Here is a 22,163-nt window from a genome sequence, read left to right on the forward strand (position 1 = left end):
ATTGCAAATACTATATATTCTTTGCAAATTTTGCACTCAACCCATTCAGCCTTTTTTCTTATACAACAGTTACTTTGTATGTATATATTTGTTTATCTGTATTTATTGTTTATTTCATATTCATGTTTAATATGTTTGTTTGTTTGTTTGATTATGTATGCACCTTTCACCAAGGCAAATTCCACATAAGTGTACCTAATGTGGCAATAAAACCTTTTCTGATTCTGATTCTGAATTCCGACATTTACCAGGAGCACCTAAAGCATCACGTCCAATACCTTCCCCTGTGTGGGATGAATGGTGCGTACAGGAACGCCCCCATCTCCCTCTGCGAGCCAATGGGATTCATCCTGGGAACACGCGTTTCTACGACACACTACTGCTGCTAACTTTGGTCCCAGTTTCTTATCTGTCATTTGCACTGGATAATTTAGAGATCATGGCTATCCGTGTATTAGAAATACTATTTTTCTTCTATTTTGCCTCTCACATTCCTATTACATTATTTATTGACTTGCAAGCCCTGCTACCTGGACATGTGTATCCTCAGCCGGTAAGTGTCAGTAACAAGGAAACAAAATGACAAGTTAGCCGACTACAAGTAGCCTATACAATCAACTTTGTTGTGGCTATTACACAATTCACACATTGAATCTTTCTTTCCACCAGCTGAAAGATCTTATGAAGTGGTATGCATCGGAGTTCAAAGACCCTATGGTGCTGGATCCGCCACAATGGTTTAAATCTTTTATTTTCTGCGAGGCATTGTTTCAAACGCCTTTCTTTCCAGTTGCAGCTTATGCTTTCTTAAAAGGTCAGTTCGGTCTATTTTCTACAGTCTATAGTTAATACAAAAGGTGATTTGTGGAAACGCTGTTGAGTTTGCTGTTTGCCTGACTGCGCTTAAAAAAAACATGTCTGTTTAATGTTGAGTTGCTCATTTGACACAGAAACACGGGCATGAAAAATGAATGAATGACCTTTTGGAATTGTGTACAACCCATTGATGAATTCGGCATACATTTACCCAAGCCAATATCCACATTAAGTAGGCCTAGCCTATGATTTGCTCGTGTGGATCTCTGCACGGTGTCTATTCGAAGTTCTGAGCCAGTAGGCGGATTCCACAGTGCTGTGTCAGCGCTGAGGGATGGTCTTCATATATCCATCCATCCATCCATCCATCCATCCATATATATATATATATATATATATATTTTAGGAGAGGGGGAAAAAGGCTCTGGCTTGTTTTGTATTTTTTCAAACCAATCACAAAAATAGCTATATATAGCTGGATAATCCAAAGACTTAACTGTCATGAGTTGTTATTGAAACTACTTAGAGTGTGTTCTGCAGAGCCTGGAACATGTTTTGATCACTTAGTGTCTTTCTTGTCTTTCAGGTGGCTGTAAGTGGATCAGGACTCCTGCCATCCTGTATGCCACACATGTGGCCACCACCCTGGTCCCGATTCTAGCACACATCCTCTTTTATCAGTTCCCTATGACACCCCACCCTGGTCCCCAGACCATGCAGGAGCGATGGCTGCTGGTCTCCATATACTTTCCATACCTGCTGGTGCCTGTGCTGCTGCTCCTCACCATGTTGCTGTCCTCCACATACAACTCCACCTCCAAGTCTGGACACAAGTCAGCCAAATCCAAAAAGAAGAACTGACTCATGACCAGAGCTTTCTAATTCACTCTGATTTTAAGACGTGTTTTTCTACATTTCTGAATGTACCATACGTGATATACATACTGTATATCTGTGAGGCTGTGTGAATCAGCCTGTATTACTATTATTGGAGGAAATTGCCATTGTTAAATCAGCAAGAATAAGCCCTTTTAATGTTATTCTTTAAAAGTAAATAAAAATTGTTTGTTGAACATGTGTTGTGTATTTTATTAGTACCAAAGTGAAATGAATATGTTTATAAAGGACTGTGTAGGAAATGAGGGTGTTTTTTTTCCCCCTAATATGCATTTATGTAAATCCATGAAGAACTTAGTGTGGCACACTAGCTCGCTGGGCCCTGATGGTGCTTCCATTTACACATCCTCAGTAAAGAAGTCACAAGGTGGTACACCTGTGCAATCGAATACAATCTAATACAACAGTGCTGCAATGAATCCTATATTTTTCACTTACACTAAACAGAAATATTTCTCAGTGTAATGCGATTAGCACACTTAATAGCCTTTACCTCTCTTTAGACAGTGTAAAAGTGCAAAACGCACCCCAATGTAGGCTACTTTACACATCATTTTACTGGACTGCTGGAAAGTCTAACATGTGCTACATCTCAGTAAAAGCTTAACAGCCCCAGTTCATCAGTTCATCCCTCCTTTCATCTATAGACTAGTGTCTTGTCTCCACATGCGCTCACAAAATAATAAAACTCCAACTTTTGAAACTTTTCAAAGCTGAGATATAGTGTGGCATAGTCCATTATTTTAAACAATTACAAAAAACACTTTCTTATGAGAGTAAGTAATAGAAATTAGAGGCAACCAAATAAAAATGCAAATTCATAAAACACATACAAAAGAGCTATAGCTTGTAAAGAGGACTTCTCTGTTAGGTCATCCCAGTGTCTATGGTCACTGTTGACAATGCCTCAGTAATACCTTTGTTCCTCATAGACTCTGGAACATCCCAAATAGCAGCAGATTTAAAGGTAAAAGTAACTCCCCCAGCTTCCTAAATTCCATAAATCATAGAAAGCAATACTGAGAACATAACCTCAGTGTCCCCCGTCTACAGGCCTATATATACTGTATGTAGCCTGTTATGTATTCCACAGTTCAGGTTTTGTTAAAAAATGCCAAGGGGACTTGAAGACAAAAGTCTAGTTATGTTTTTCAGCCACCAGATGGCGTCACATCTAAACAGAGGTAAGCAATAGACTTCAAACGTGTTCAGTGCTTCCCTGTTCCACCTATGCAATATGTATTTTTTTTATGATATAAGAAAGGTAGGCTATATGTGCCCTGGTTCACCAAATATGCTATGTTTTTATCACTACCTGTGGTTTATTTATTACTTAATGTTGCATCTTAAAAAAATATAAAGATCATCTGGGAAACGTCTTCCCCAATGCTCTTAAAGCAATGCTCTTATTTACTACTGTAATAATACAGTAATACATATCTGACATATACATAATGCAACTCAGATGTTATTAGACGCTTTCATGTAGTCAATGTGTATCCATAGTCACGCCAAATCCCTTTGATTTATTTCGAATGATTTGAACAGTATAGCCCTGGGTCCTCTCAACAACTCGTGGGGTTCACACTTTGCACACATCCTTCAAATACTTTTGACAGTTCAAAAAATGCATATAAATAAAAATAATGTTGTTACTGCAATATAGATAATCAGATTATAGAGACCACATTCTTAAATGTTCCTTATGTGTCCCATTAAAAAAACGGTGAGAGTGCCTATATTGTTTTTGCGCTCTTGAAGACCTATCTTTTTAATCTGTTTTTTAATTTTTTTTGGAGTACTGTTATGGTAGCCTATATATAATTTTGTTTATAGTTTAGTCTTGCTTAAAAGTTTTTCTCTTTGTCGTTTTGTTTTTGTTTGTTTTTGTCTGTGTTGTTTTAATTTAGCTCAGTGAAGCACGTTGGGCTGCTTGTTTGCATGAAAGATGCTATATAATAATAATAAAATTAATAATAATAATAATAATAATAATAATAATAATAATAATAATAATAAAAAACTTTATAGCCTATATATATATATAAAGTTTTTATTATATATATATATACATAAAGTTTTTATTTCAAGTTGTCCTCAGAGCCTCTGTAGACGGACTAACCCTCGCAGCGGAAGAATAAGTCTAAAACATGCCTCCGCGGAAGGATTGCATATAAAGCCGAACACGGCACTAGCTTCCAGTATTGTTTAAATCGCCGTCCGGACGTGAAGACCAGCTTTCTGTCACGATGTGACAGAGCTGTACAGCGAATAAACTGTACAGTTTATATTAGCAGGTTAACGTTCAGTAGCTTAACGTGAAACAACATTGAATTGAAGGCGACAGCTACTCCCAGTGCTTACATTAACGTTAACTTGACGACGAAGGAAACAACGAAGTGTTCTTTTATGTCATACGGATAAAATTAATGCTCACTGGGGAAACGACAGTGTTTATCAAGAGGAGAGAAATGTGTCTTGTGGACTCGGACGTCTTGTCGAAGAGGACGGATCTAACGAGGACTAACGCCTTCAGATAAACAATAGCTCTGTGTTGACATTTGTGTTGCATCCTTACGATTTCTTATGCTAACATTGACAGTGGACTAGCTCGCGGATGTTGGCTAGCTTTATAGGTTGCTGCAACTTGTATATTTTAGATAGAAGCAGATTAAATAATTTAGCATCACCGAACAAGGTAACGTTATTTACATATTATTGTTAGCATGTTTGCAGAGACCTACTATGGGCAGCAGCTATGACGCTAGGTGCAGCCACAGGGTTATGTCACTGTCTGGCTAACCGATAGCTCGGTGTCTGCAACTGCTTACAATCTTTGCATAGTCATGTCCAGTAGGGTTGTCATCATGTAGACTGTCCCTCTGAACTGGTTAGCTGACTCGGGACACACATTGTGTTAGTGAGCCACCTTGGAGTGTAATGCAAAGCTGGATTGCAGCTATCCAACTGGGTCAAAGACTGACAGCTGGCACTGATACAGTTTAGCTCAGGATTGTTGTTAGCCATGCTCAAAGCCCTCTGTTCTGTGTGACATTACAAACACCCCAACCTACTTAGAGGGCATGTGAATGCATCATGTCCTGTCAGCATCTCTTATTTGTGCAATAAGGCACATTAAAGCAGCCTGTCATAAAGTGAATCCGCAGCGCAAGAAGCAGCATCACCAGGACTGAGAGAATAATTTGCTCCGGGATTATTTTCTGAAGAGAAGAGCAACATTTAATGCTATCCACCAGCGCCCAACATCAGCTGGACCATCAGCCTATCACAATGGAGACTGTGGGAGATTTTGAGTACAGCAGAAAAGACCTGGTCGGACATGGAGCCTTTGCTGTGGTGTTCAAAGGAAGACACAGGAAGGTAAATAAATAAATAACTTGCCTGCAATGTTGTCTTTCCCTCCTTTTCATCTTGCCTTGCAGGATAAAAGGGGGCAAGTAGGCAGCTCCATTTGAAAATCTGGGTCAGTCAGTGGCAGTGCAGAATGCAGTTCTGCAGCAGCATATGTGGGCTGTCATCTTTTCAGGGGTGGGAATAATACAACACTTTTATGACTAAACATCTTAATCCAGTCTTATGTACTGTACAGTCCTGATGTGGCAGGTGATTTAAGTGTTCTTTCATCAGCCCGATGTTAGCTGTATAAGTGTATATATGCCGCCTGGTTCATTCATGAAACGGATGAGTCAGGCAGCAGTGAATGACTTGCTGACGTACCGAGGCAGCAGGGAGGATGGGGTGCAGTGTTTTTCTTTTGCCTTTTTAAGGATACAAGCCTCCCTTTATGTAAGAGCTGCACAAAGTTAATTCACACTGAAGCAATGGCACCTATTACACTATTAACATAATGCTCAGAAATGTACTCACTGCATTTGACTTGGGTGTGGTTTTCTATCACATAAGAATACAGAAATGGTGAGTTTGTTTATGTGTGACAAAGATGCAAGAGATGACATCATGTTGCCCCCATTGCTACTGGTGCGGAACAGATGGTCCTGAATTCCTCAATGAAAGCCACATTATGGAGCATCCTTGCATAACCTTCTGTAGCCTGGGCAGAGCTGCCATCGATAACTAGCTCACAGCCTGCAAACAGTCACCCAATCATCACTGGGAGCTGTGCATCTAGCACCTCCGTCCACTGCTCACATGCCTTCCTGTCACGTTAAAACAGTCCTGGCATGTGATCAGTGTATTTACAGTTTAAGTCCTATCATCTGCATGCCATTTAGCCTATTAATAGGATTATTTCCACCTGGGAGGTACAGGAAGGTTAGAGCCAGCTGCATGCAACAGACGTGATGGATTGCTTCATTGCTTAGTCAGTGTTGAATGTTACATATGGGCTCCTGTTACACTGTAATATCAAGAAATTATTCAAAGGATCGCAAGACAATCGCCTAATTGCAGTAGCAATTGTGCAAATGCCAAAAAAGAAACCAATCACATTAAGATGTAATTTTATGTCAACTTTGTTGAAAACCCACTGCAATTCTGCGAAACATATAGCCTAAAACGTTCAAAGAGATAAGTTGCAACATGGCACATGGGGTCAGAACATGGTCTAGTCTCTCTCTGAATGCTGATCAAGGTTACACTGGATACACCTGATGATGTAGGTTATGTTGGGTACAAAGTAAAATAATCAGATCTCTCCCTCCTAAAAGGCCATAATGTAATTGCAGGAAGACGAATCACATGTAGATATATCAACTGATTTATGGAAGAACAGCTTGGGATACATTCATACCTGTTCTGTTAATGCCACACACAGATTATTACGTTACTCAAAAGTTAAACTTGTTAGGCTTTTTCCAGATGTGTCACCTCTGTTCTAAATGTCAGTCAGCTGCCTCCCTTTCACATGCACTGTGCCCCAAACTACATAGTTTCTGGACATGTTTTAACATTTTTTGAGGATCATATTGGCTAAAATGGTCAATCTCTTTAAATGCCCAAATAAGATGTTGTTGATACTCCTTTGGTGTCATATTCTTCTGCTCAGTCTCATTCTTCCACTGTCTATCACAACGTCTTCGGCCAACTTTTGCAGTGTTGCTGACGCTCATCACTTTGTTGCTCACATTTCTATAATCGTCTGTGATTCATAAATGAGATCATGCATTATTCTGGAAAATGAAAGCGTGCTTCTGTCTTTGCAGCATTACTCTGAGCAGAGAACAACTGCTTACTCGGCACTGCTCAACTCTCCATTATGTGGTTCAGTACCGAGCCATTAGTTTAGTTTGATAGAATGTCTCTCCCCTACCACACACCTCTTCGCCCTCCAGCATAACATGATGGGCCTGCAGGGTCACTTTTTTTTCCTCCGATTGGGTGTAGTGTCGGCAGCTCAGTCACACTTGGCTGGGCAGGCTGTCAGTGAGCTGGGTATATGGATGCAGCTCAGTTGGGACACACACACACACACACACACACACACACACACACACACACACACACACACACACACACACAGACCCATGTCACTCGCTTGTGTGCTAGATTCGATGCCAGGCTTTAGGCGGAGTGCACCCGCAGAACAAGAGCATCTCCTTTTAAACTAGATTCATTTGGAAAGCATGTCTTTTTATTCATAGAATTCCTTCCTTAGCTTCTCGTCTGACTGATCATGTTGATTTCATTTATCCATACTGTGTTTCTCAAGGGCATAGAAAACAAACAGCCTCCCCTGGGTCTATTTCTGTCCTTAAGTTGCGTGTTTGCGTGTGCAGCACATGTCCTGAGAGCCTTTGAGCTCACGTGAGCTCCAAAAGTCTTTTTATACCTGCTCCAGGAGCTCATCTGGAAACATTTACTAGTGGAAAAAATAGGTCCTTCTCCTCTCACTTAGCTTTTAGTGTAAGTAGGCTGGCTCCCATTCCAGCAGTCATCTGAGCGCTTCGTCATTCAGCGCAATAGGCTAGCATAGCTGTCTGAAACCCAAGTGACCTGGTGTTATTGGGACGGCTAGAATTTCCACATCCTTCCAGTCAACTCTCACACAGTGATGCTGACAATGCAATTTAGGCCAGCTTGCTTTGCTTTTAGCGGAACACATACACTCATATTGTGCTTGGGTCAATTTAAATGTCAAATTGTTTAAAAGAAAATTCAAGTACCACTGCAGTAGGGCTGGGTAATATAACTAAAATCCATTAACATAATTATATAGAATGTTTTAAAATGATAAGTGATAAGATTGCCTCATCAGGGAAGTCTCTAAACGATGATTAAAAGCTGTAGTGCGTAACTTTTTTTTATATTAATGATGTCCGTTACATTCAAGCCATTGCCAAATGAGTTGATACAAAGCTAATTAAGACTATCAGCTCCACAAAATTCTCTCTCTGTATTTCTCAGTATGGCTGTTCAGAAACTGATGTCGTCCGGCAACTTTCACACGCAGAAAATCGAATGAAAATAATTACGTCTTCTGAAGAGTCCATCATGTTTTTTTAATCCTCCGTGTCCTCCTTGGCTACTAGCAACTGCGTCATTACTTAGAATTCCTCATGGGGGACACAGAAACTACTCACTATAGCTTTTAAAATTATCACCAAGCTCGACATTGCAGTAAGGAGCGACAGCAGAAAAAGTTTAGTTAGTATATGTTTTACCATCCGGTTTTAATGCCACATATTTTAATTATAACAAATATTAGGGGTGAGAAAGATAAGTTTTCCTTCCCTCCTAGTTTTGCGATGACCAAGGTACAATAATGATATAATGTAGGTGGTTGGCTAACTACGTGGTTTTTAACTAGAGCTGATACAATAAGTCGATTAATGAATTAGTCCTTAAAAAGTAATTTCACATGCAAATATTTCACAATTTAATTGTTTTTCAAGCAAAAATGTCCAACCTTCTCGTTTCAGCCCCTCTAGTGTGAGCATTAGCTGATTTTCTTTTCTCTTGCATGATAGATGTTGGACTGTTGGTCATACCTTGGGTTTTGTAGGAACCATTATGTATTTATATTCATCAAGAAAATCCGATTAATTGAAAATGAAAATAATCAGTAGTTCCATTTCCCACAGTGTTGGGTAGCAGAGATGGGCCACCTTTTCTGAAACAAATACCACGTTTGCTAACATTGTAAAAAAAAAAATTAAATTTTTATTTAATTAAAATTAAACTTAAGGGAAAAGGAGCCAAGGTGTTATTTCACACAGCAATGCCTTTTTTAATATTTGTAAGTATTAGGCTGTTCTGTTCGAAATACATTGATCACAAGATGAGACATAGAGGATCCACCACCTCGACTGAACAATATCCTGAGGGGAAAGCATGACCCAACTATATTTACAAGCCTGTATGCTCTCCTTTAGTAGACAGCTGGAGTCATGAACAGTGCATGAACAGTAGACTACTGGCTCCTGCACTTTCTCCAGTGGTTGTTGAATTGTCACTTTGAAAAAGTGTTGGAAAATGGAAAAGCTTTAGTGCGTAACTTTTTGATATTAATAAACCTCCGTTACATTCAAGCCATTGCCAAATGAGTTGATACAAAGCTAATTAAGACTATCAGCTCCACAAAATTCTCTCTCTGTATTTCTCAGTATGGCTGTTCAGAAACTGGTGTCGTCCGGCAACTTTCACACGCAGAAAATCGAGTGAAAATAATTACGTCTTCTGAAAAGTCCATCATGTTTTTTTAATCCTCCGTGTCCTCCTTGGCTACTAGCAACTGCATGGAAGAAGGGTGGGGGTGGGGGTGGTGCGCGATCACCGAAGACTTGCGTCGCGTGGATGCGCCGACCGTTTTGTTGTCATTGCTTAGAATTCCTCATGGGGGCGACAGAAACTACGTACTATTATTTATATTATTACTTATAGATGGGTGGCTGAACCAAATACTGTAATTTGATTGTATTAGAGTAATAACACTGTAAAGATTTGGCTCATAAGGCGTTCTGAAATAAAACAAGTTGATCAAGAATGTTGTCAAGAATGGTTTAGGTGGAGTACATGTACAAAGTCAATATGTATTTCATCATCATCAGATTCATTTTACAGGGACATTGGGATTAAGTTGTTGTTTAAGTTGTTAAATTGTTGTTAAGTCTTTTTTTCCTCTCAATCTTGCTCCCTGTGTTTCGCAGAAGACAGATTGGGAAGTGGCCATCAAGAGCATTAATAAGAAGAACCTGTCCAAGTCCCAGATCCTTCTTGGCAAGGAAATCAAAATCCTGAAGGTGAGCAAGACACTTAATTGCCTCTGACTTATCTCCGTTTAAAGAATGTGACATTGACTTTGTGGGAGTCTGCACCTTTGACAGAAAGGAGCCTCGACATCCCTGATAGAAATACCAGCGAAAGTGATTCCATTAGCTGCTGTAGCCTAGTTAATGGTCCTGCTAATGCATCTTGTATTTCTGTTCTGTTTTTAATCAGGAGCTGCAGCATGAAAACATTGTGGCACTTTACGATGTCCAGGTAAGTTTTTTTTTTTCTTCTTTTTTTTGCATCAAATTGATATAAGCTTAAAGGTGCTCTAAGCGACGTGACACGTTTTTTTAGACTACAACATTTTTTGTCACATACGGCAAACATCTCCTCACTATTCGCTAGCTGTCTGTCCCCTGAACACACTGTAAAAAAAACGCGGTGTGTATTCCGATATTTATTTACTTTCTTTTAGTGTCAGACATCAGGTACTGTATGTCTGAGACCTTGTCTGTTTCAGTATCTATAGAGCCATTGTTGGAAAAATCTAGTCAAATGAATCTTCATCCACAAATCTCTTGTGTGTCAAGAGGATCAATGTTTCTATTGGCTAGTGTTTTATCATTTTTTAGCGTTTTTCAGCTGACCGATTTAGGGTCGTGCTATTGCAGTGGAGTTCCCATCAGTCCCATTGTCACGGTTGTCCCTCTACGAGGCATTCGGAGCACAGCTTCTACTTATTGACCAACTAACGCTAGCTGATCGTCACATCAGTATCTTAATCCCTTTATTCAGTATCTCTGGACGTTCATGGCTGAGCAGCAGCATGTCCTCAAAAGCAAGTCTCTAAAGTTATAACATTAGCTAAAATGATGTTAACTCATTAAAGGGGAGACTGAGAGCTTTAAACAGGATTCATTTAGATAACAGCTGATATCTTCTGCCTTACTTGTATAATTGCAACCAGCAGTTTGTCATTTTTACCACAAGTTGATTACTCCATAGCATTCACCACTAAATATAATTCAATTTTCTGAATATAATGATTAGAACACAATGATGAAGTTAGTTTTTATAATATAATAGTAATAATAGGTTTATTATCACTAAATGTGAGCTAGAGTAAATTTGTCTGGTTTTCTAGATACAGATGAAGTTGATATTCAAGCCAAATACTGATTAATAGATGTGTTATTAGCACAGCCCTGGTGAATCAAACAGGTTTGCTGCAATTAAAATGAAAAGCACAACTATGGACAGGACCAGTTTATTATCTGTTTGTATTCATGTGTTTGTATTTATCTACAGAACAGGATCATTTACAGTAGATATAAACATTTTTTATAACTATTAATTATTTTTTTAATTTCTAAGAAAAGGGCATCCACATTAAACTGTATTTACATATGAGCCATGAACTCTGGTATATAGGCTTTAGAATATTTAGTAATACTGTACAGTACATAACAAATTGCTCATGTGACTAATGATCCACACTGCTTTGCAATTATTGGTCAGTCGATATCTTCATGGGGCAAGACTTCTCAAAACTGCCTTTCTATGGCTTTCATGTACTTTGGGACTGCAAAGAGCTGGATGTGAAACTGCAATTCCATGCATTTCTAAGAATAGATTTTACAAGACATCATCACCCAGACAAACCAGTTTCAATTAATTTTGGCCGAACTGTGAAGCCTGTGGAAAGGGTGAAGTATGACTTGGTGGGAAAGAGTGCATTGTGCTGAATCTGAAAGGCCATACTGTCATTACACAGTCACATATACAGTGCACTGGTTGAAGCCCGTCCGAGGGCCCATGAAGGCATGTTGAATGAGCACAAACCGCTCAAATCCCCTTTGTCCTCTGGCTGGGAGCTTGGCTTCTAGCAGAGTCCCATATCACATATTCCTGACACATCCACTTTCAGATCCAGGTGGATAAAAAAAAGTGCCCATTGCTTGAGGCATAATATTAGACTGTGTATTTTTTGTGTGTTTCTAGCACGTATGTCCTGTTGTTTGTACTGTTGTAGTTTATTAGTGATGTGGTTTGTTGTTGGGTTGCTCGTTCCTGACTGATGGTGGGAGGCTCCGACTGCCTTTATGCAGTGAATTGCAGCCACACAGCTTAAACAGATGTTTGTATTTGTCGTTTTCAAATAAAACTTGTGGAGAACAGGGAATCTTTAAATAGCTGCAATCAACAGTAAATTATTAGATTTACTTTGACTTTTTAATGATGTTTCTAACTGCGTGAACACCATAAAGATAGCGGTGGTTCTGTTGAGAGTTAATGTCTCCCTTCTAGAAACTGCTGTTCTGTTTCTATTTTCTGTCTTACCAGCAGATCTAGTAGGAATGCAGTGTTTGTTATAATGTCCAAATTTTGCTATAAAAAAAACCTTACATTTGACTGTACTTCCAATAAGGAGATACAAAGGGAGAAATGGGGAGTGAGGCAGAAACAGTTGAAGTGATGATGAAGCACTTCCCACATACTGTAGTAGTGGTACTTCCTGTGTTTGCGTAAGCCTCCCACAGGGACCCTGCTCACCAGTCTGTCCACCCTTTCACTCCGTCCCCCATCTCTCCATCCCTCCATCAATCCTGCTAATGTAATGACCTCTTCCAGAGGCAGACGGCTGAGGAGCCCAGGCAGAAACGCCTCCAACCAACCAAGAAACGTACAGAATAATTGTGATTTTAAGATTTTAAGTTAATTAATTTTTGAAGGAAAGCTAGAGTGACACAATTAAGAGATGACCATTATTTATTTTTTTATATGTCTTTTAGAGATAGTAGCAGAAAGGACATAGATGATGCAAGTCATAATGAGAATATGTATGTCATGAACGTAACTTCATTGGGTGTCCAGATGACATGATCCTGCCTAAATTAATCGTTAAAAGGAACAGTTGAGCGTTTTGGGAAATTTGCTTTCTTGCCAAAAGTTGGAGTTGTGAAGCAATGGCCTGCAGCCAGTTTGCTTAGCTAAGAATAAAGACTTTCATTTTTACAACAAAAAAACATCTTGCAATTTTAAGGGGAGTTATGTTGCTGGCAGTAGCTTTGTGTTGATAAGACAAATATGAGAGTGGTATGGATCTTGTCATCTAACTTTGCAAGAAAGCAAATGAGCTCAAATATTGAAATATCCCTTTAATGTATAAAAATACAATATTAACTGATTGTAATACAAGTTAAAGTCTTATAATCTGGGATGTATTATGTTTGGGTTAAAGTTAATTATTTGCCTTAGGCATGACGCTTTGAATGCTTTAGGAATAAAATATATATTTCCCCAAACTAAAAGCCTTTATATCAAGAGTGGACTCGGTCACTGTATTTAGCCGGTCACCTAACCATTAAATCAAGGTACACTGTGGTTTAGACACCAGACAGACACTAAGATGCTGCTGCTGTATTTGTTTTGATAAATTCTCAGTCCCTCAAAGCCCACTTTATCAATTGTGTGGCTTTAGTTAGTTTCTTCATGCACTTCCTCTCTTTGTTTCTTGATTTTGTTTGCCTGCTTTTTGTCACCTCTGCCTCTGTTGTCTGTAGCATTCACTAGGCTGGTCTAGCACCCCTTTAGGCACAGTGTCTCCCTGTGTCTATTTCTTACCAGCTGGCATTTCTTTTTTCCGTCCCCTGCAGCATTGGTCCGTCTGTTGGTAGCCAGTGTAATAGTGTGCATTTCCTCTCTTGGTGACTATCAATAGAGTCTGGTTTGTTTTAAGCCCTTTGGTAACCAAGACCAACTGGCAGCTGCCACTTTTTTTTTTTTTTTTACCCCACTTCTGATTGTAATTTTGTATATTTATCTCACTTTTTCCAGTTTCTTGTTTTCACATTGCCATTGCCATTTATAAACACTTTGTCTCGAATCCCTAGTTAGCTTCTTAACCAGCATCATCAGCTGTTGTTGTTGTTGTTGGTGATGGTACCATGTGCTACAGTACATGACTGGGTTAACCTAACAGAACAGGAAATGTAACCCGAGCTGGTTTCTGCAATTGTCTAGTCACGCATAGCCTGTATTTTTGATTAGAAAAGGCATGGATCATTATTTTTTTACTGCTTTTTTCTACTTACTTACTTTTCTTTTGTAGACACGGCTGTCCATTAAATCATTTCCTACATTTGAACAGCACTTAGATTTGGTCATGAAACCGTTTTTTCAGCTATAGTTTACTGTATTGTTTAACCTCAAATCTAAATTATAATCTTGGCTAAGTCCACTCAGGCTCACACCACAGCTGACTATGTTTCTCTTCACACTGCTGCTGCTACTCGTGTATACCAGCACATATAGACTAGACTGCATTGTCTTCATCTAAACACTGAATTAACACTGATTAGAACTGCTCATGTTCTTTTTGTATGTTTGATTTAGTTTCACAATGGAGGTGATTATTCACACAACATCACATTGTGACATAATACGTTAACACCCAACAGTACTACCTCAGCACTGCTTTTGTTCTTTGCTGAATGCACAAAAAAACAATCACAGTTCTTTTTCAGGACTTCTGGGGCCTCATTTATCAACCGCGTGTACGCATAGGTGTGTGTGTGTGTGTGTGTGTGTGTGTGTAATGCGTAAGAACATTGCCACGCAAAGTGTGGAATTTACCAACTTGTACTTACACTTAGGAATGTGTGTAAATATAAGCACAGCTCTGGCCATGCCTACGAACAGAATCTAGTGGTAGAATAGCAATACCACAAATAAAAAGAATATGAGAGTGTCACAGTATGCATAACGCAATCAACATCCACATATGTACCGTGTTTCCTTTTATTAGAAAACACTCAATTAGTCATTTGTTTTAAAACAGCCAAGTTGCCTAATTGGTGTCAAACCCTATAAAAGACACCTGTGACAAATATTAATATATATAAATACAGTGCAATGGGTTATCTTGCGTTATGGGAAGACTTGGCAAACAATGCGCTCAAAGATCATGCTGATCTGCTTGGCGAGGGCACAGAGTGGCTTCTAAGTAGGTGCGGCTTCCCCAAAAATGTACTGCTGGATGTGTGTCGTGATATTCATTGACCTTCTCCCATGCAGCATTTTTCTTTGGTTTGTAATACCTCCTGCACTGAGTGAACCAAACAATATTTTTTGGTTGGAATCAACCTCATCTGTCAGTACCTCCATTACTGTGTTTGAGAGGTTCCTCCTCTTTGCTCTCTTTGCCATTATTGCGGTGAGGGAAAAAACATGATACAACACAATACAAATGGCCTAGTCGTGAACGAGCATGGTCGTTAAGAACAGGTGGGATTTATCAAGATTGATTACTTACTGATGTGAGTACGATTGGCTTGCGCACGTTTGATAAATGCCGTTTTTTTTTTTTTTTTTTTGTACTTAAGCACATACTAAATTTCATTCGTAAGACAGAATTTAGAACATTTTCTACACACTGTTGATAAATGAGGCCCCAGAGCCCTGCAGGTTTTTAGTGTATGCTAAAAACTTCTGCCAGCTTTTATGACTACAGTCAACCTCAGGCTGCTTATATGAATTACTCTCAGAATAGCTGTGCGTTGACAAAAGACTGCAGCGCTGGATGTGGGAGTATGCGCATGTTTGGAGGAGCTCTCTCTCTTAATGACAGTCTTAAGCACACAGCTGAGCGACTCCCTGTCCTCCTTCATGGAGATGTTAATGTTAAGCAAGCTGCAGCAGTGTGAGGTAGACTGGCTAATTATAAGGTGTCTTGTGTCAGGGTTCTATGGCTCTCTCTCTCTCTCTCTCTCTCTCTCTCTCTCTCTCTCTCTCTCGCTCATGCTGCACAATACAGCTTTGCTGTTTGGATTTTTTGTTAACTGGCAACAGAGATAACAGGTTTGTTTGTTTTGTTTTTACATTGAAAAATCACTAACCAAGCAGTCATCGAGGTGGCCAGAATTTGAAATTCCCCCGAACTGCCAAATAAAAATGTGCTTTTAAATCATTCTGAGTAGCCTACCACACATGCTATTAATAATAATGTAACTATACATAAGTAGTTATATTCAGTATTTGGTTTATTTGGTTTTGCGTATCTGATTGTTTCCCCGGCGGTTATGTTCTATAGCACAAATAAACACACCAGCACCTCTGCTGGAAGGAGCACATACAGACTCTGGAGCCAGCACTTTGACAAAATAATCTTAACTCAATGTTCATCTTCTATCTTTTTCCAGAGCTGTCAAGCTTTATTCCCTTGTGGATTTAGTTTGCTCAATTGGCATGGAGGTTACTTTGTCTCTCCATCAGCATTAGAAATAAAAACTCGGACAGAAAACGTACAATAACTTATTAAAAATAATTTACACAGGATAAAGGTGACAATATATGTTTGCAAAGTGGCATAGGGTGTGGGTCAATATTTTCTATTATTACATTGCTGAACAGAAACGTAAAGAAATTGGTGGGAATAAAAGTTGGTGTAAAGGTAAGCACAGGAAGGGGGGGGGGGGGTTGAGGTTTGTTTATGAAGTGTTTTGTGAGCTAATCTTCACAAAAGCTGATGTTGGAACATTGTGTTCTGACCTGGAGAGGGGCCCCAGCCGTGTGTGTGTTCGTTCTAATTACCCAAGGTATTGAGGCAGGACTGACATAAAGAGGGTTGAAAAAAGAGGAGCAGTAAATGTTCTTGGATACTTTTAGAGGGGATTTTTGGAGCTCGGTGAGTTTTCCTAGAAAACCTGCATTACATTACATTACGAACCTCCCGGGCTTATGTCCACATTCCTTTACAGAGCTTTGCTTTCCAGACTTTTAACTGGCTGGGGCTGAGAAGCTCAGAGGAAAACACTGTTACCGCTCACTGAGGCACAGGAACACACACACACACACACACACACACATACACAGAACATGTACTTGTAAAACACGTTTTATCAGCACATATACATGAGCAAACACACTCATGTGATCTTCAGTACATCTCTTCTCTTGCATAACAAATGTTTTTTGAGGACCATAACTCAAATCTGGGCCTTAGAAAGTTTCGCATACAGATGAAATTATTACATTCAAATTTCTGTATTTCACTGTCTTGGTTCTTCATGTGAAAGTGCATCATTACGTTCTGGGAGTGGATGTTGGATGGATTGAGGATGTTCTGTTCCTTTCTATGGACATATGTGCTTTCTGTGTACTGTATATATCAGCATATCTGTTTAAGAACAAATTGTACATCTGCAAAATAATAAACATCCTCCCCTCTCTACCCAAGATTGAGTCACACTGAAAATCAACAAGCAATCCTGACCTTTTGTCCCCAGAACATAATTACTGTTTTCTTGCCGCTGTCACTGACAGTCCTCTGTCATTCTGTGAATCTGTTGTGTCGAAGCACAGACTTAACTCTCAAATGACACCAGTTCACCCAGAATACCCCAGATTACGCTTGCCGCTTGCGTGACAAACGCACACCAGGCTCACCACAAATGCTTAACCCCCCCCCCCCCCCCCCCCACCCCCCCTCCCCAGTACCATATCCCATCCCCCATATTGTTACATAACCACTCCTGGAGCCGGAATGTGACGCAATAACTAAACGACTAACCAGACACAGCGCCGATTTGGCTCACATGGACTCTTGGCAGTACGGTGTATTTTTGTGTATATTGTGTTGTCAGTTTCCATATCTCAGGATAATACAACCCTTTCATCCTTCTGTCCAGCCTGTAGATTTGGTTTCCTGCGACACAGCTTCTAACGGTACATGAGTGTGACAAGGAAATGATGACAGAGAGGCTATTTATATCATAGTTGTTTTTGGAATATTTTGTGCTGGAAGGGAATGTTTTGGAGCCCAGCCCTCATCTGGCAGCGACCCATCAAATGTCCGAAGTCCACCGATATTTATACAGTACCTTCTAGAAAACATTTGTTCATGTAAACCGTTCAGGCCCTCGACACTTTCATAACTGTGAGCTGCTACTTCCTCTAAGTCCTCATAAACAAAGGCTGCCCTGTGTGGTGCTGTCACCACCTGCCTCTTGAAATTCATCTCACTTTTTAGCAATTAGGCAACAAACGAAACTGAGGCAACTGCAGCTGCCAGAGACAACATGCAAAAGTGCCAAAACACACAATGATGGTTTCTCCAGGCAGCAGCTTTTCTCAGTCTCTGCTATTTGTTGTTCTCAGTTTTCTCTGACGTTGTATCACTTGATTGTGTAAGAATATTCTTCAGTGACGATGGTCATTCATCACTACCATCTACGTCTGTGCGTTTTGTGACACTTTACTCCCATCCCCCCTTCTTCTCCAGATTGCACTGCACTTACACCTCCTCATTATGTAATCCCCTTTGCCCCCCCCCCAACACACCGACTAGATACTGGTGGTCCATCCCCCACTACCACCTGCCCCAATTGGAGAAAACACTGTATAGGATTTGCGCAGACTGAGCTACTTACCCATCAAACAAACATACCCATTACCGTGGGACAACATGTCGGTGGACTTGCATGGTGGCACAGTGCTGTAGCTCGTGGTCCGACCACAGTCACCTAGTATTTGTTTATATATGGAATGGTTTTAATGCTGTGAAAAATATTGCAGTACTTTTTGTTGTTGTGTTCTGCTAGCTATAAATGCTAATGGGAACTGAAGCTCATTTTTTCCTGTTCATTCCATGTACAAGCAGATTTCTTCATCTCCCCTGTAGTGTTTTTGTCTCCGTATTTATTTACTCAATGTTGATACAATGTTGCACGTTGACCGGGGATCATTTTCTGTTAACATGAACTAATAGCAGTGTCATAAGCATTAAATTGCATTTTCATGAGACAAAAAAAACATGTTCAGAAGGTTATCAAAAGTAGCAAGTGGGTGTGTAATATGGATTTCTTTCTAGTGGCTGTTTTCTTCTGGCTTTGTGATTGAGCTGACAATTGCTTCAGGATAAATGTCTTCTGTAATTCTCTGAAACTATTTCTGTGTCTCTTCTCTTCCAGGAAACACCCAACTTTGTTTTTCTGGTCATGGAGGTAAGTATAGAAACGTGACTGTCTGGATATTTAATGAGTCAGAGCTCATATCCTCTTCTGTGTTGTCACATGTGTTGGGGACAGTTTGTTTTCAATGTAACTTGTTACTTTGTTACTCTAAAAAGTAATGGGTTACTTTACGATGCTTTCTTTATTAAAAGTAACATAAGTGATGACATACATTATGTAATGGTTTAGCCCCAACACTGGCTGTCAGCAGGTGTTCTTCCCCTTGTTGGCAGGCTTTACTGCTGTCTTCTCCCCCCCCCCTCCCTGTCAGTCTTTCCCCTTGCCTTTTCCTCTCTTGTTTTCTTTTACATTGTGTCTATAATTTCTTTCTTAGCTTGCTGACCTCACCCTCTGCATCCTTCCCAACTTTCTCTGCTCGTTTCGCAACACTCCTAGCTGGCTGCATGGTAGAAAACAATCCTCACGTTACTGCACCTCAAGTTCACTGAAAATACACCCCTCTGTTTTCTAGGAATCATGTTCCCTGAAAGCCTTTACTTAAAATCTGGTTTGAGCTATGTTTAGACAGTTCTACAGTATATCAAAGCTGACAGGTTGTTTTAGATAAATGGATTTTCATAGTTATATTTTAAATCTGCTCCAGCTATCATATGGTTTACGGAATATTGAGGGGCACATGCCCTTGCTGCACATTGAAACATGGACCTTAGTCTGGCTAAATCAATGCTGATGCGTCATGTTTTGCTTAGCAGGAAAAAGCTTATCTTGGTCGACGTATCCGATGACTGTGTTATGAAGAGATGAGTGCACTGAGCCAGGTGTAAATGATAATGTAATGAAGAGAATGCTGTGCCCTTTGAACACTTTAAAGCAAAGGAAGATGTTTGTCTTGGAACATTTAGAGCAGCAGTGTGCCAACATGTGGCTTCATGCATAGTTTAAATCAGTCTCAGTTAACTTGCATGTATACTGTAAGCGAGCCAAACAGCATGGCAACATGATGGATAGCTAACTGCATACCTCTCTGTGATCTGACACTGTCAGTCTTACCCATTAAAGGGTGAAGCTTTTGCTAAGCCTTAGCTGAATTCTTTTTGTGAAAGTGAAGTCAACCAGAGCCTTAATACACAGAAGTTGGATGCAGATCAGCAAAAGCTAGAGTTAAATTGAGGTCAGGTAGTTAAGCAACAGTTTTTTTTTTGCGTTCTTGACAGAGAGAGGAAGGTCATAGTTTGTGGCTTTTAGTGTTATTGGTGTAGAAATTAGAATCCTTTGAATGTTTAATTATCTGTCTCCTAATGGTGTCTAGCAACTCTTTCCAAGTATTGTTGTATCACCCAGCCAGTGCAGCGCCAGAGCGCAATGTCGTTACGCACGACTGTTGGCTGTGTTTACTTTCATTAAATCGCCGTAAAACGACACCAGGCTGCTACAGTATAACAACACAGACCTCTATACACATCGAACTGCTCGGTTACAACTTGACTCAGCCAGATATTCTCAGCTGATATGAGATGGACAGCATAACGCTGCAGTGTTTCAGTGTTTACAATGCATAAATTAGCCTAGCGGCCAGCAGGCTTTCTGTGTCCGTCTGTTCTTGTTGTTCCTCTTGGGAACTAACTTCACTCTAGCAGAGATTGTCAGCACAGATAAAGCTACAGTCTTTCAGAATATCAATTAATGAGCCTGTCATTATCTGGGCAAGGATTTCAACAAACGTGCACATGTACACAGATACAGACGAATAATACCAAAATGTGCTTCACAGCTTGACATTGTTGAACCTGAATTTAGTTATTGCTGATTGTTTGTCTCCCCACTCACAGTACTGTAATGGAGGTGATCTTGCCGACTATCTGCAAGGTAAGCATCACACTAATCTGTCTGCTACACACACGTACTGTATTACTGTTCATCAAAACAAAGTTACTAATGCTGCAGAGGAGGAAAAGCCATGTGACTGCAGCTATTAGGAGTGTAGGTGTGGGAATATGTGCATGTGATTGTGCATTTATTATCTATGTGTGATGAATAGTTGGTGGAATAATGTAACTCTGTATCATGTGGGGATGTTAACGAGTGTGTGTCTATGAGTGAACATTTGTACGTCTTTCTTTTTTCCATGTGGGGGATGTGTGTGTGTGGGAACCACTACAGCTTTGTACAAAGGATTCCTTTTCTATTTCAGAGCCAGTCAGCACAGTGTTATGCATCTGTGATAGTTTATAACAAAGGTCAGCATTTCTGGTCATAGAGCAACAAGTCAGCTTAAGGTGGAATGATACATAATGGACAGTAAAAGTGATGTTTGGAAGTTCTTTTACATGTTTCAGAACCCCAAGAAATTAAAATTATGAACAAAAAACAATCCACAAATGTACATATTCAAATGTCCCTCACCAACAATACAGTCCTCCTCTTGAACAAGTCTGAGATGTAGCATGTTAACACCAGTGAAACACAAAAAACAAACACTCCTAGTGATGGCTCCCATTACTTTAATGTTTCAACCACTAGTTTTGCATTAACACTGGAGTGTAGCCACCTTTATGTTGTCAGTGACATCAGGGGCGTAGGGTGTCTCACTCTGACAGTTTGGGTCTAAAGTTGCAAGTTGAAAAAAAACCAGAATGTCAAGTTTCATGCTTATGCGTTTGCAGTGTAGATAACAGAGTTATTAAAGCCATTTCTTTTGTAATTCTTGGAGCGAGAGACATTCCTGATTGCGTCCTAGGATTGAACCTAGGATTAAATAAAAGTGTCTCTTTCTCAAACAAATCTTCTCAAACGCTCTGATACACCAACCCGATGGCCGACCTTCAGACTGACTGCCTCCCCGAGTTGGTCAAAAAAGTGTCTCGGAACACACCGAAGTGACGCCGACTTGAGTGTACGTTCTGCGCGTGCCAGACCATAATGGCAGCTCGTTCGGAATACGATCTCATATTTTACGAAAATAGTTCACGAAACGTGTTTCTGAAAACATTTCAAGCGAGAAATAGGCCATGCAGTTGCTGAATCTGTCTTCATTTCACATCGACAAGTTTTTAAAGATTTTCGTCAGATTTTGAGAGCCGTTAGTCACGCTCATCCGATTGACTGCCCGCCTTCCGATTCAACATGTCAAATCGGCCCAAATGAAGGCTGACGGCTCCTCCTCCGACTGACGACGGCACAGAACACACCGAACAGACTCGAGTCACTGACCTCGCCAGACTGTACGACGGCCGATAATCGGGTTGGTGTGTCAGGGCCTCAACAGTCTTTTAAGATAGACATTAAACA

At 40.0% G+C, this 22,163-nt stretch overlaps 2 protein-coding genes across 2 annotated transcripts in view; both read left to right on the plus strand.

Moving 5' to 3' along the window:
- Window positions 1–199: 199 nt before the first annotated feature.
- Window positions 200–1,889, plus strand: tmem97 (transmembrane protein 97; the record flags this gene model as incomplete). The annotated part of the gene is made up of 3 exons (XM_031285603.1): window positions 200–553; window positions 670–814; window positions 1,403–1,889. Coding segments are annotated over 3 exons (774 nt in total), but the record flags the coding sequence as incomplete, so codon positions are not given.
- A 2,021-nt stretch (window positions 1,890–3,910) lies between these two features.
- Window positions 3,911–22,163, plus strand: part of ulk2 (unc-51 like autophagy activating kinase 2) — a 40,670-nt gene continuing 22,417 nt past the window's right edge. Inside the window, exons 1-5 of the mRNA XM_036001282.1 lie at window positions 3,911–5,094; window positions 9,840–9,932; window positions 10,132–10,173; window positions 18,873–18,905; window positions 20,705–20,741. Coding sequence (XP_035857175.1) covers window positions 4,957–5,094; window positions 9,840–9,932; window positions 10,132–10,173; window positions 18,873–18,905; window positions 20,705–20,741 — 343 coding nt within the window. The 5' untranslated portion in view covers window positions 3,911–4,956. The remainder of the gene's footprint in view (window positions 5,095–9,839; window positions 9,933–10,131; window positions 10,174–18,872; window positions 18,906–20,704; window positions 20,742–22,163) is intronic.

This window comes from Sander lucioperca, chromosome 5 (genome assembly GCF_008315115.2).
Source record: "Sander lucioperca isolate FBNREF2018 chromosome 5, SLUC_FBN_1.2, whole genome shotgun sequence".
In the NCBI taxonomy this organism is placed as follows: domain Eukaryota; kingdom Metazoa; phylum Chordata; class Actinopteri; order Perciformes; family Percidae; genus Sander; species Sander lucioperca.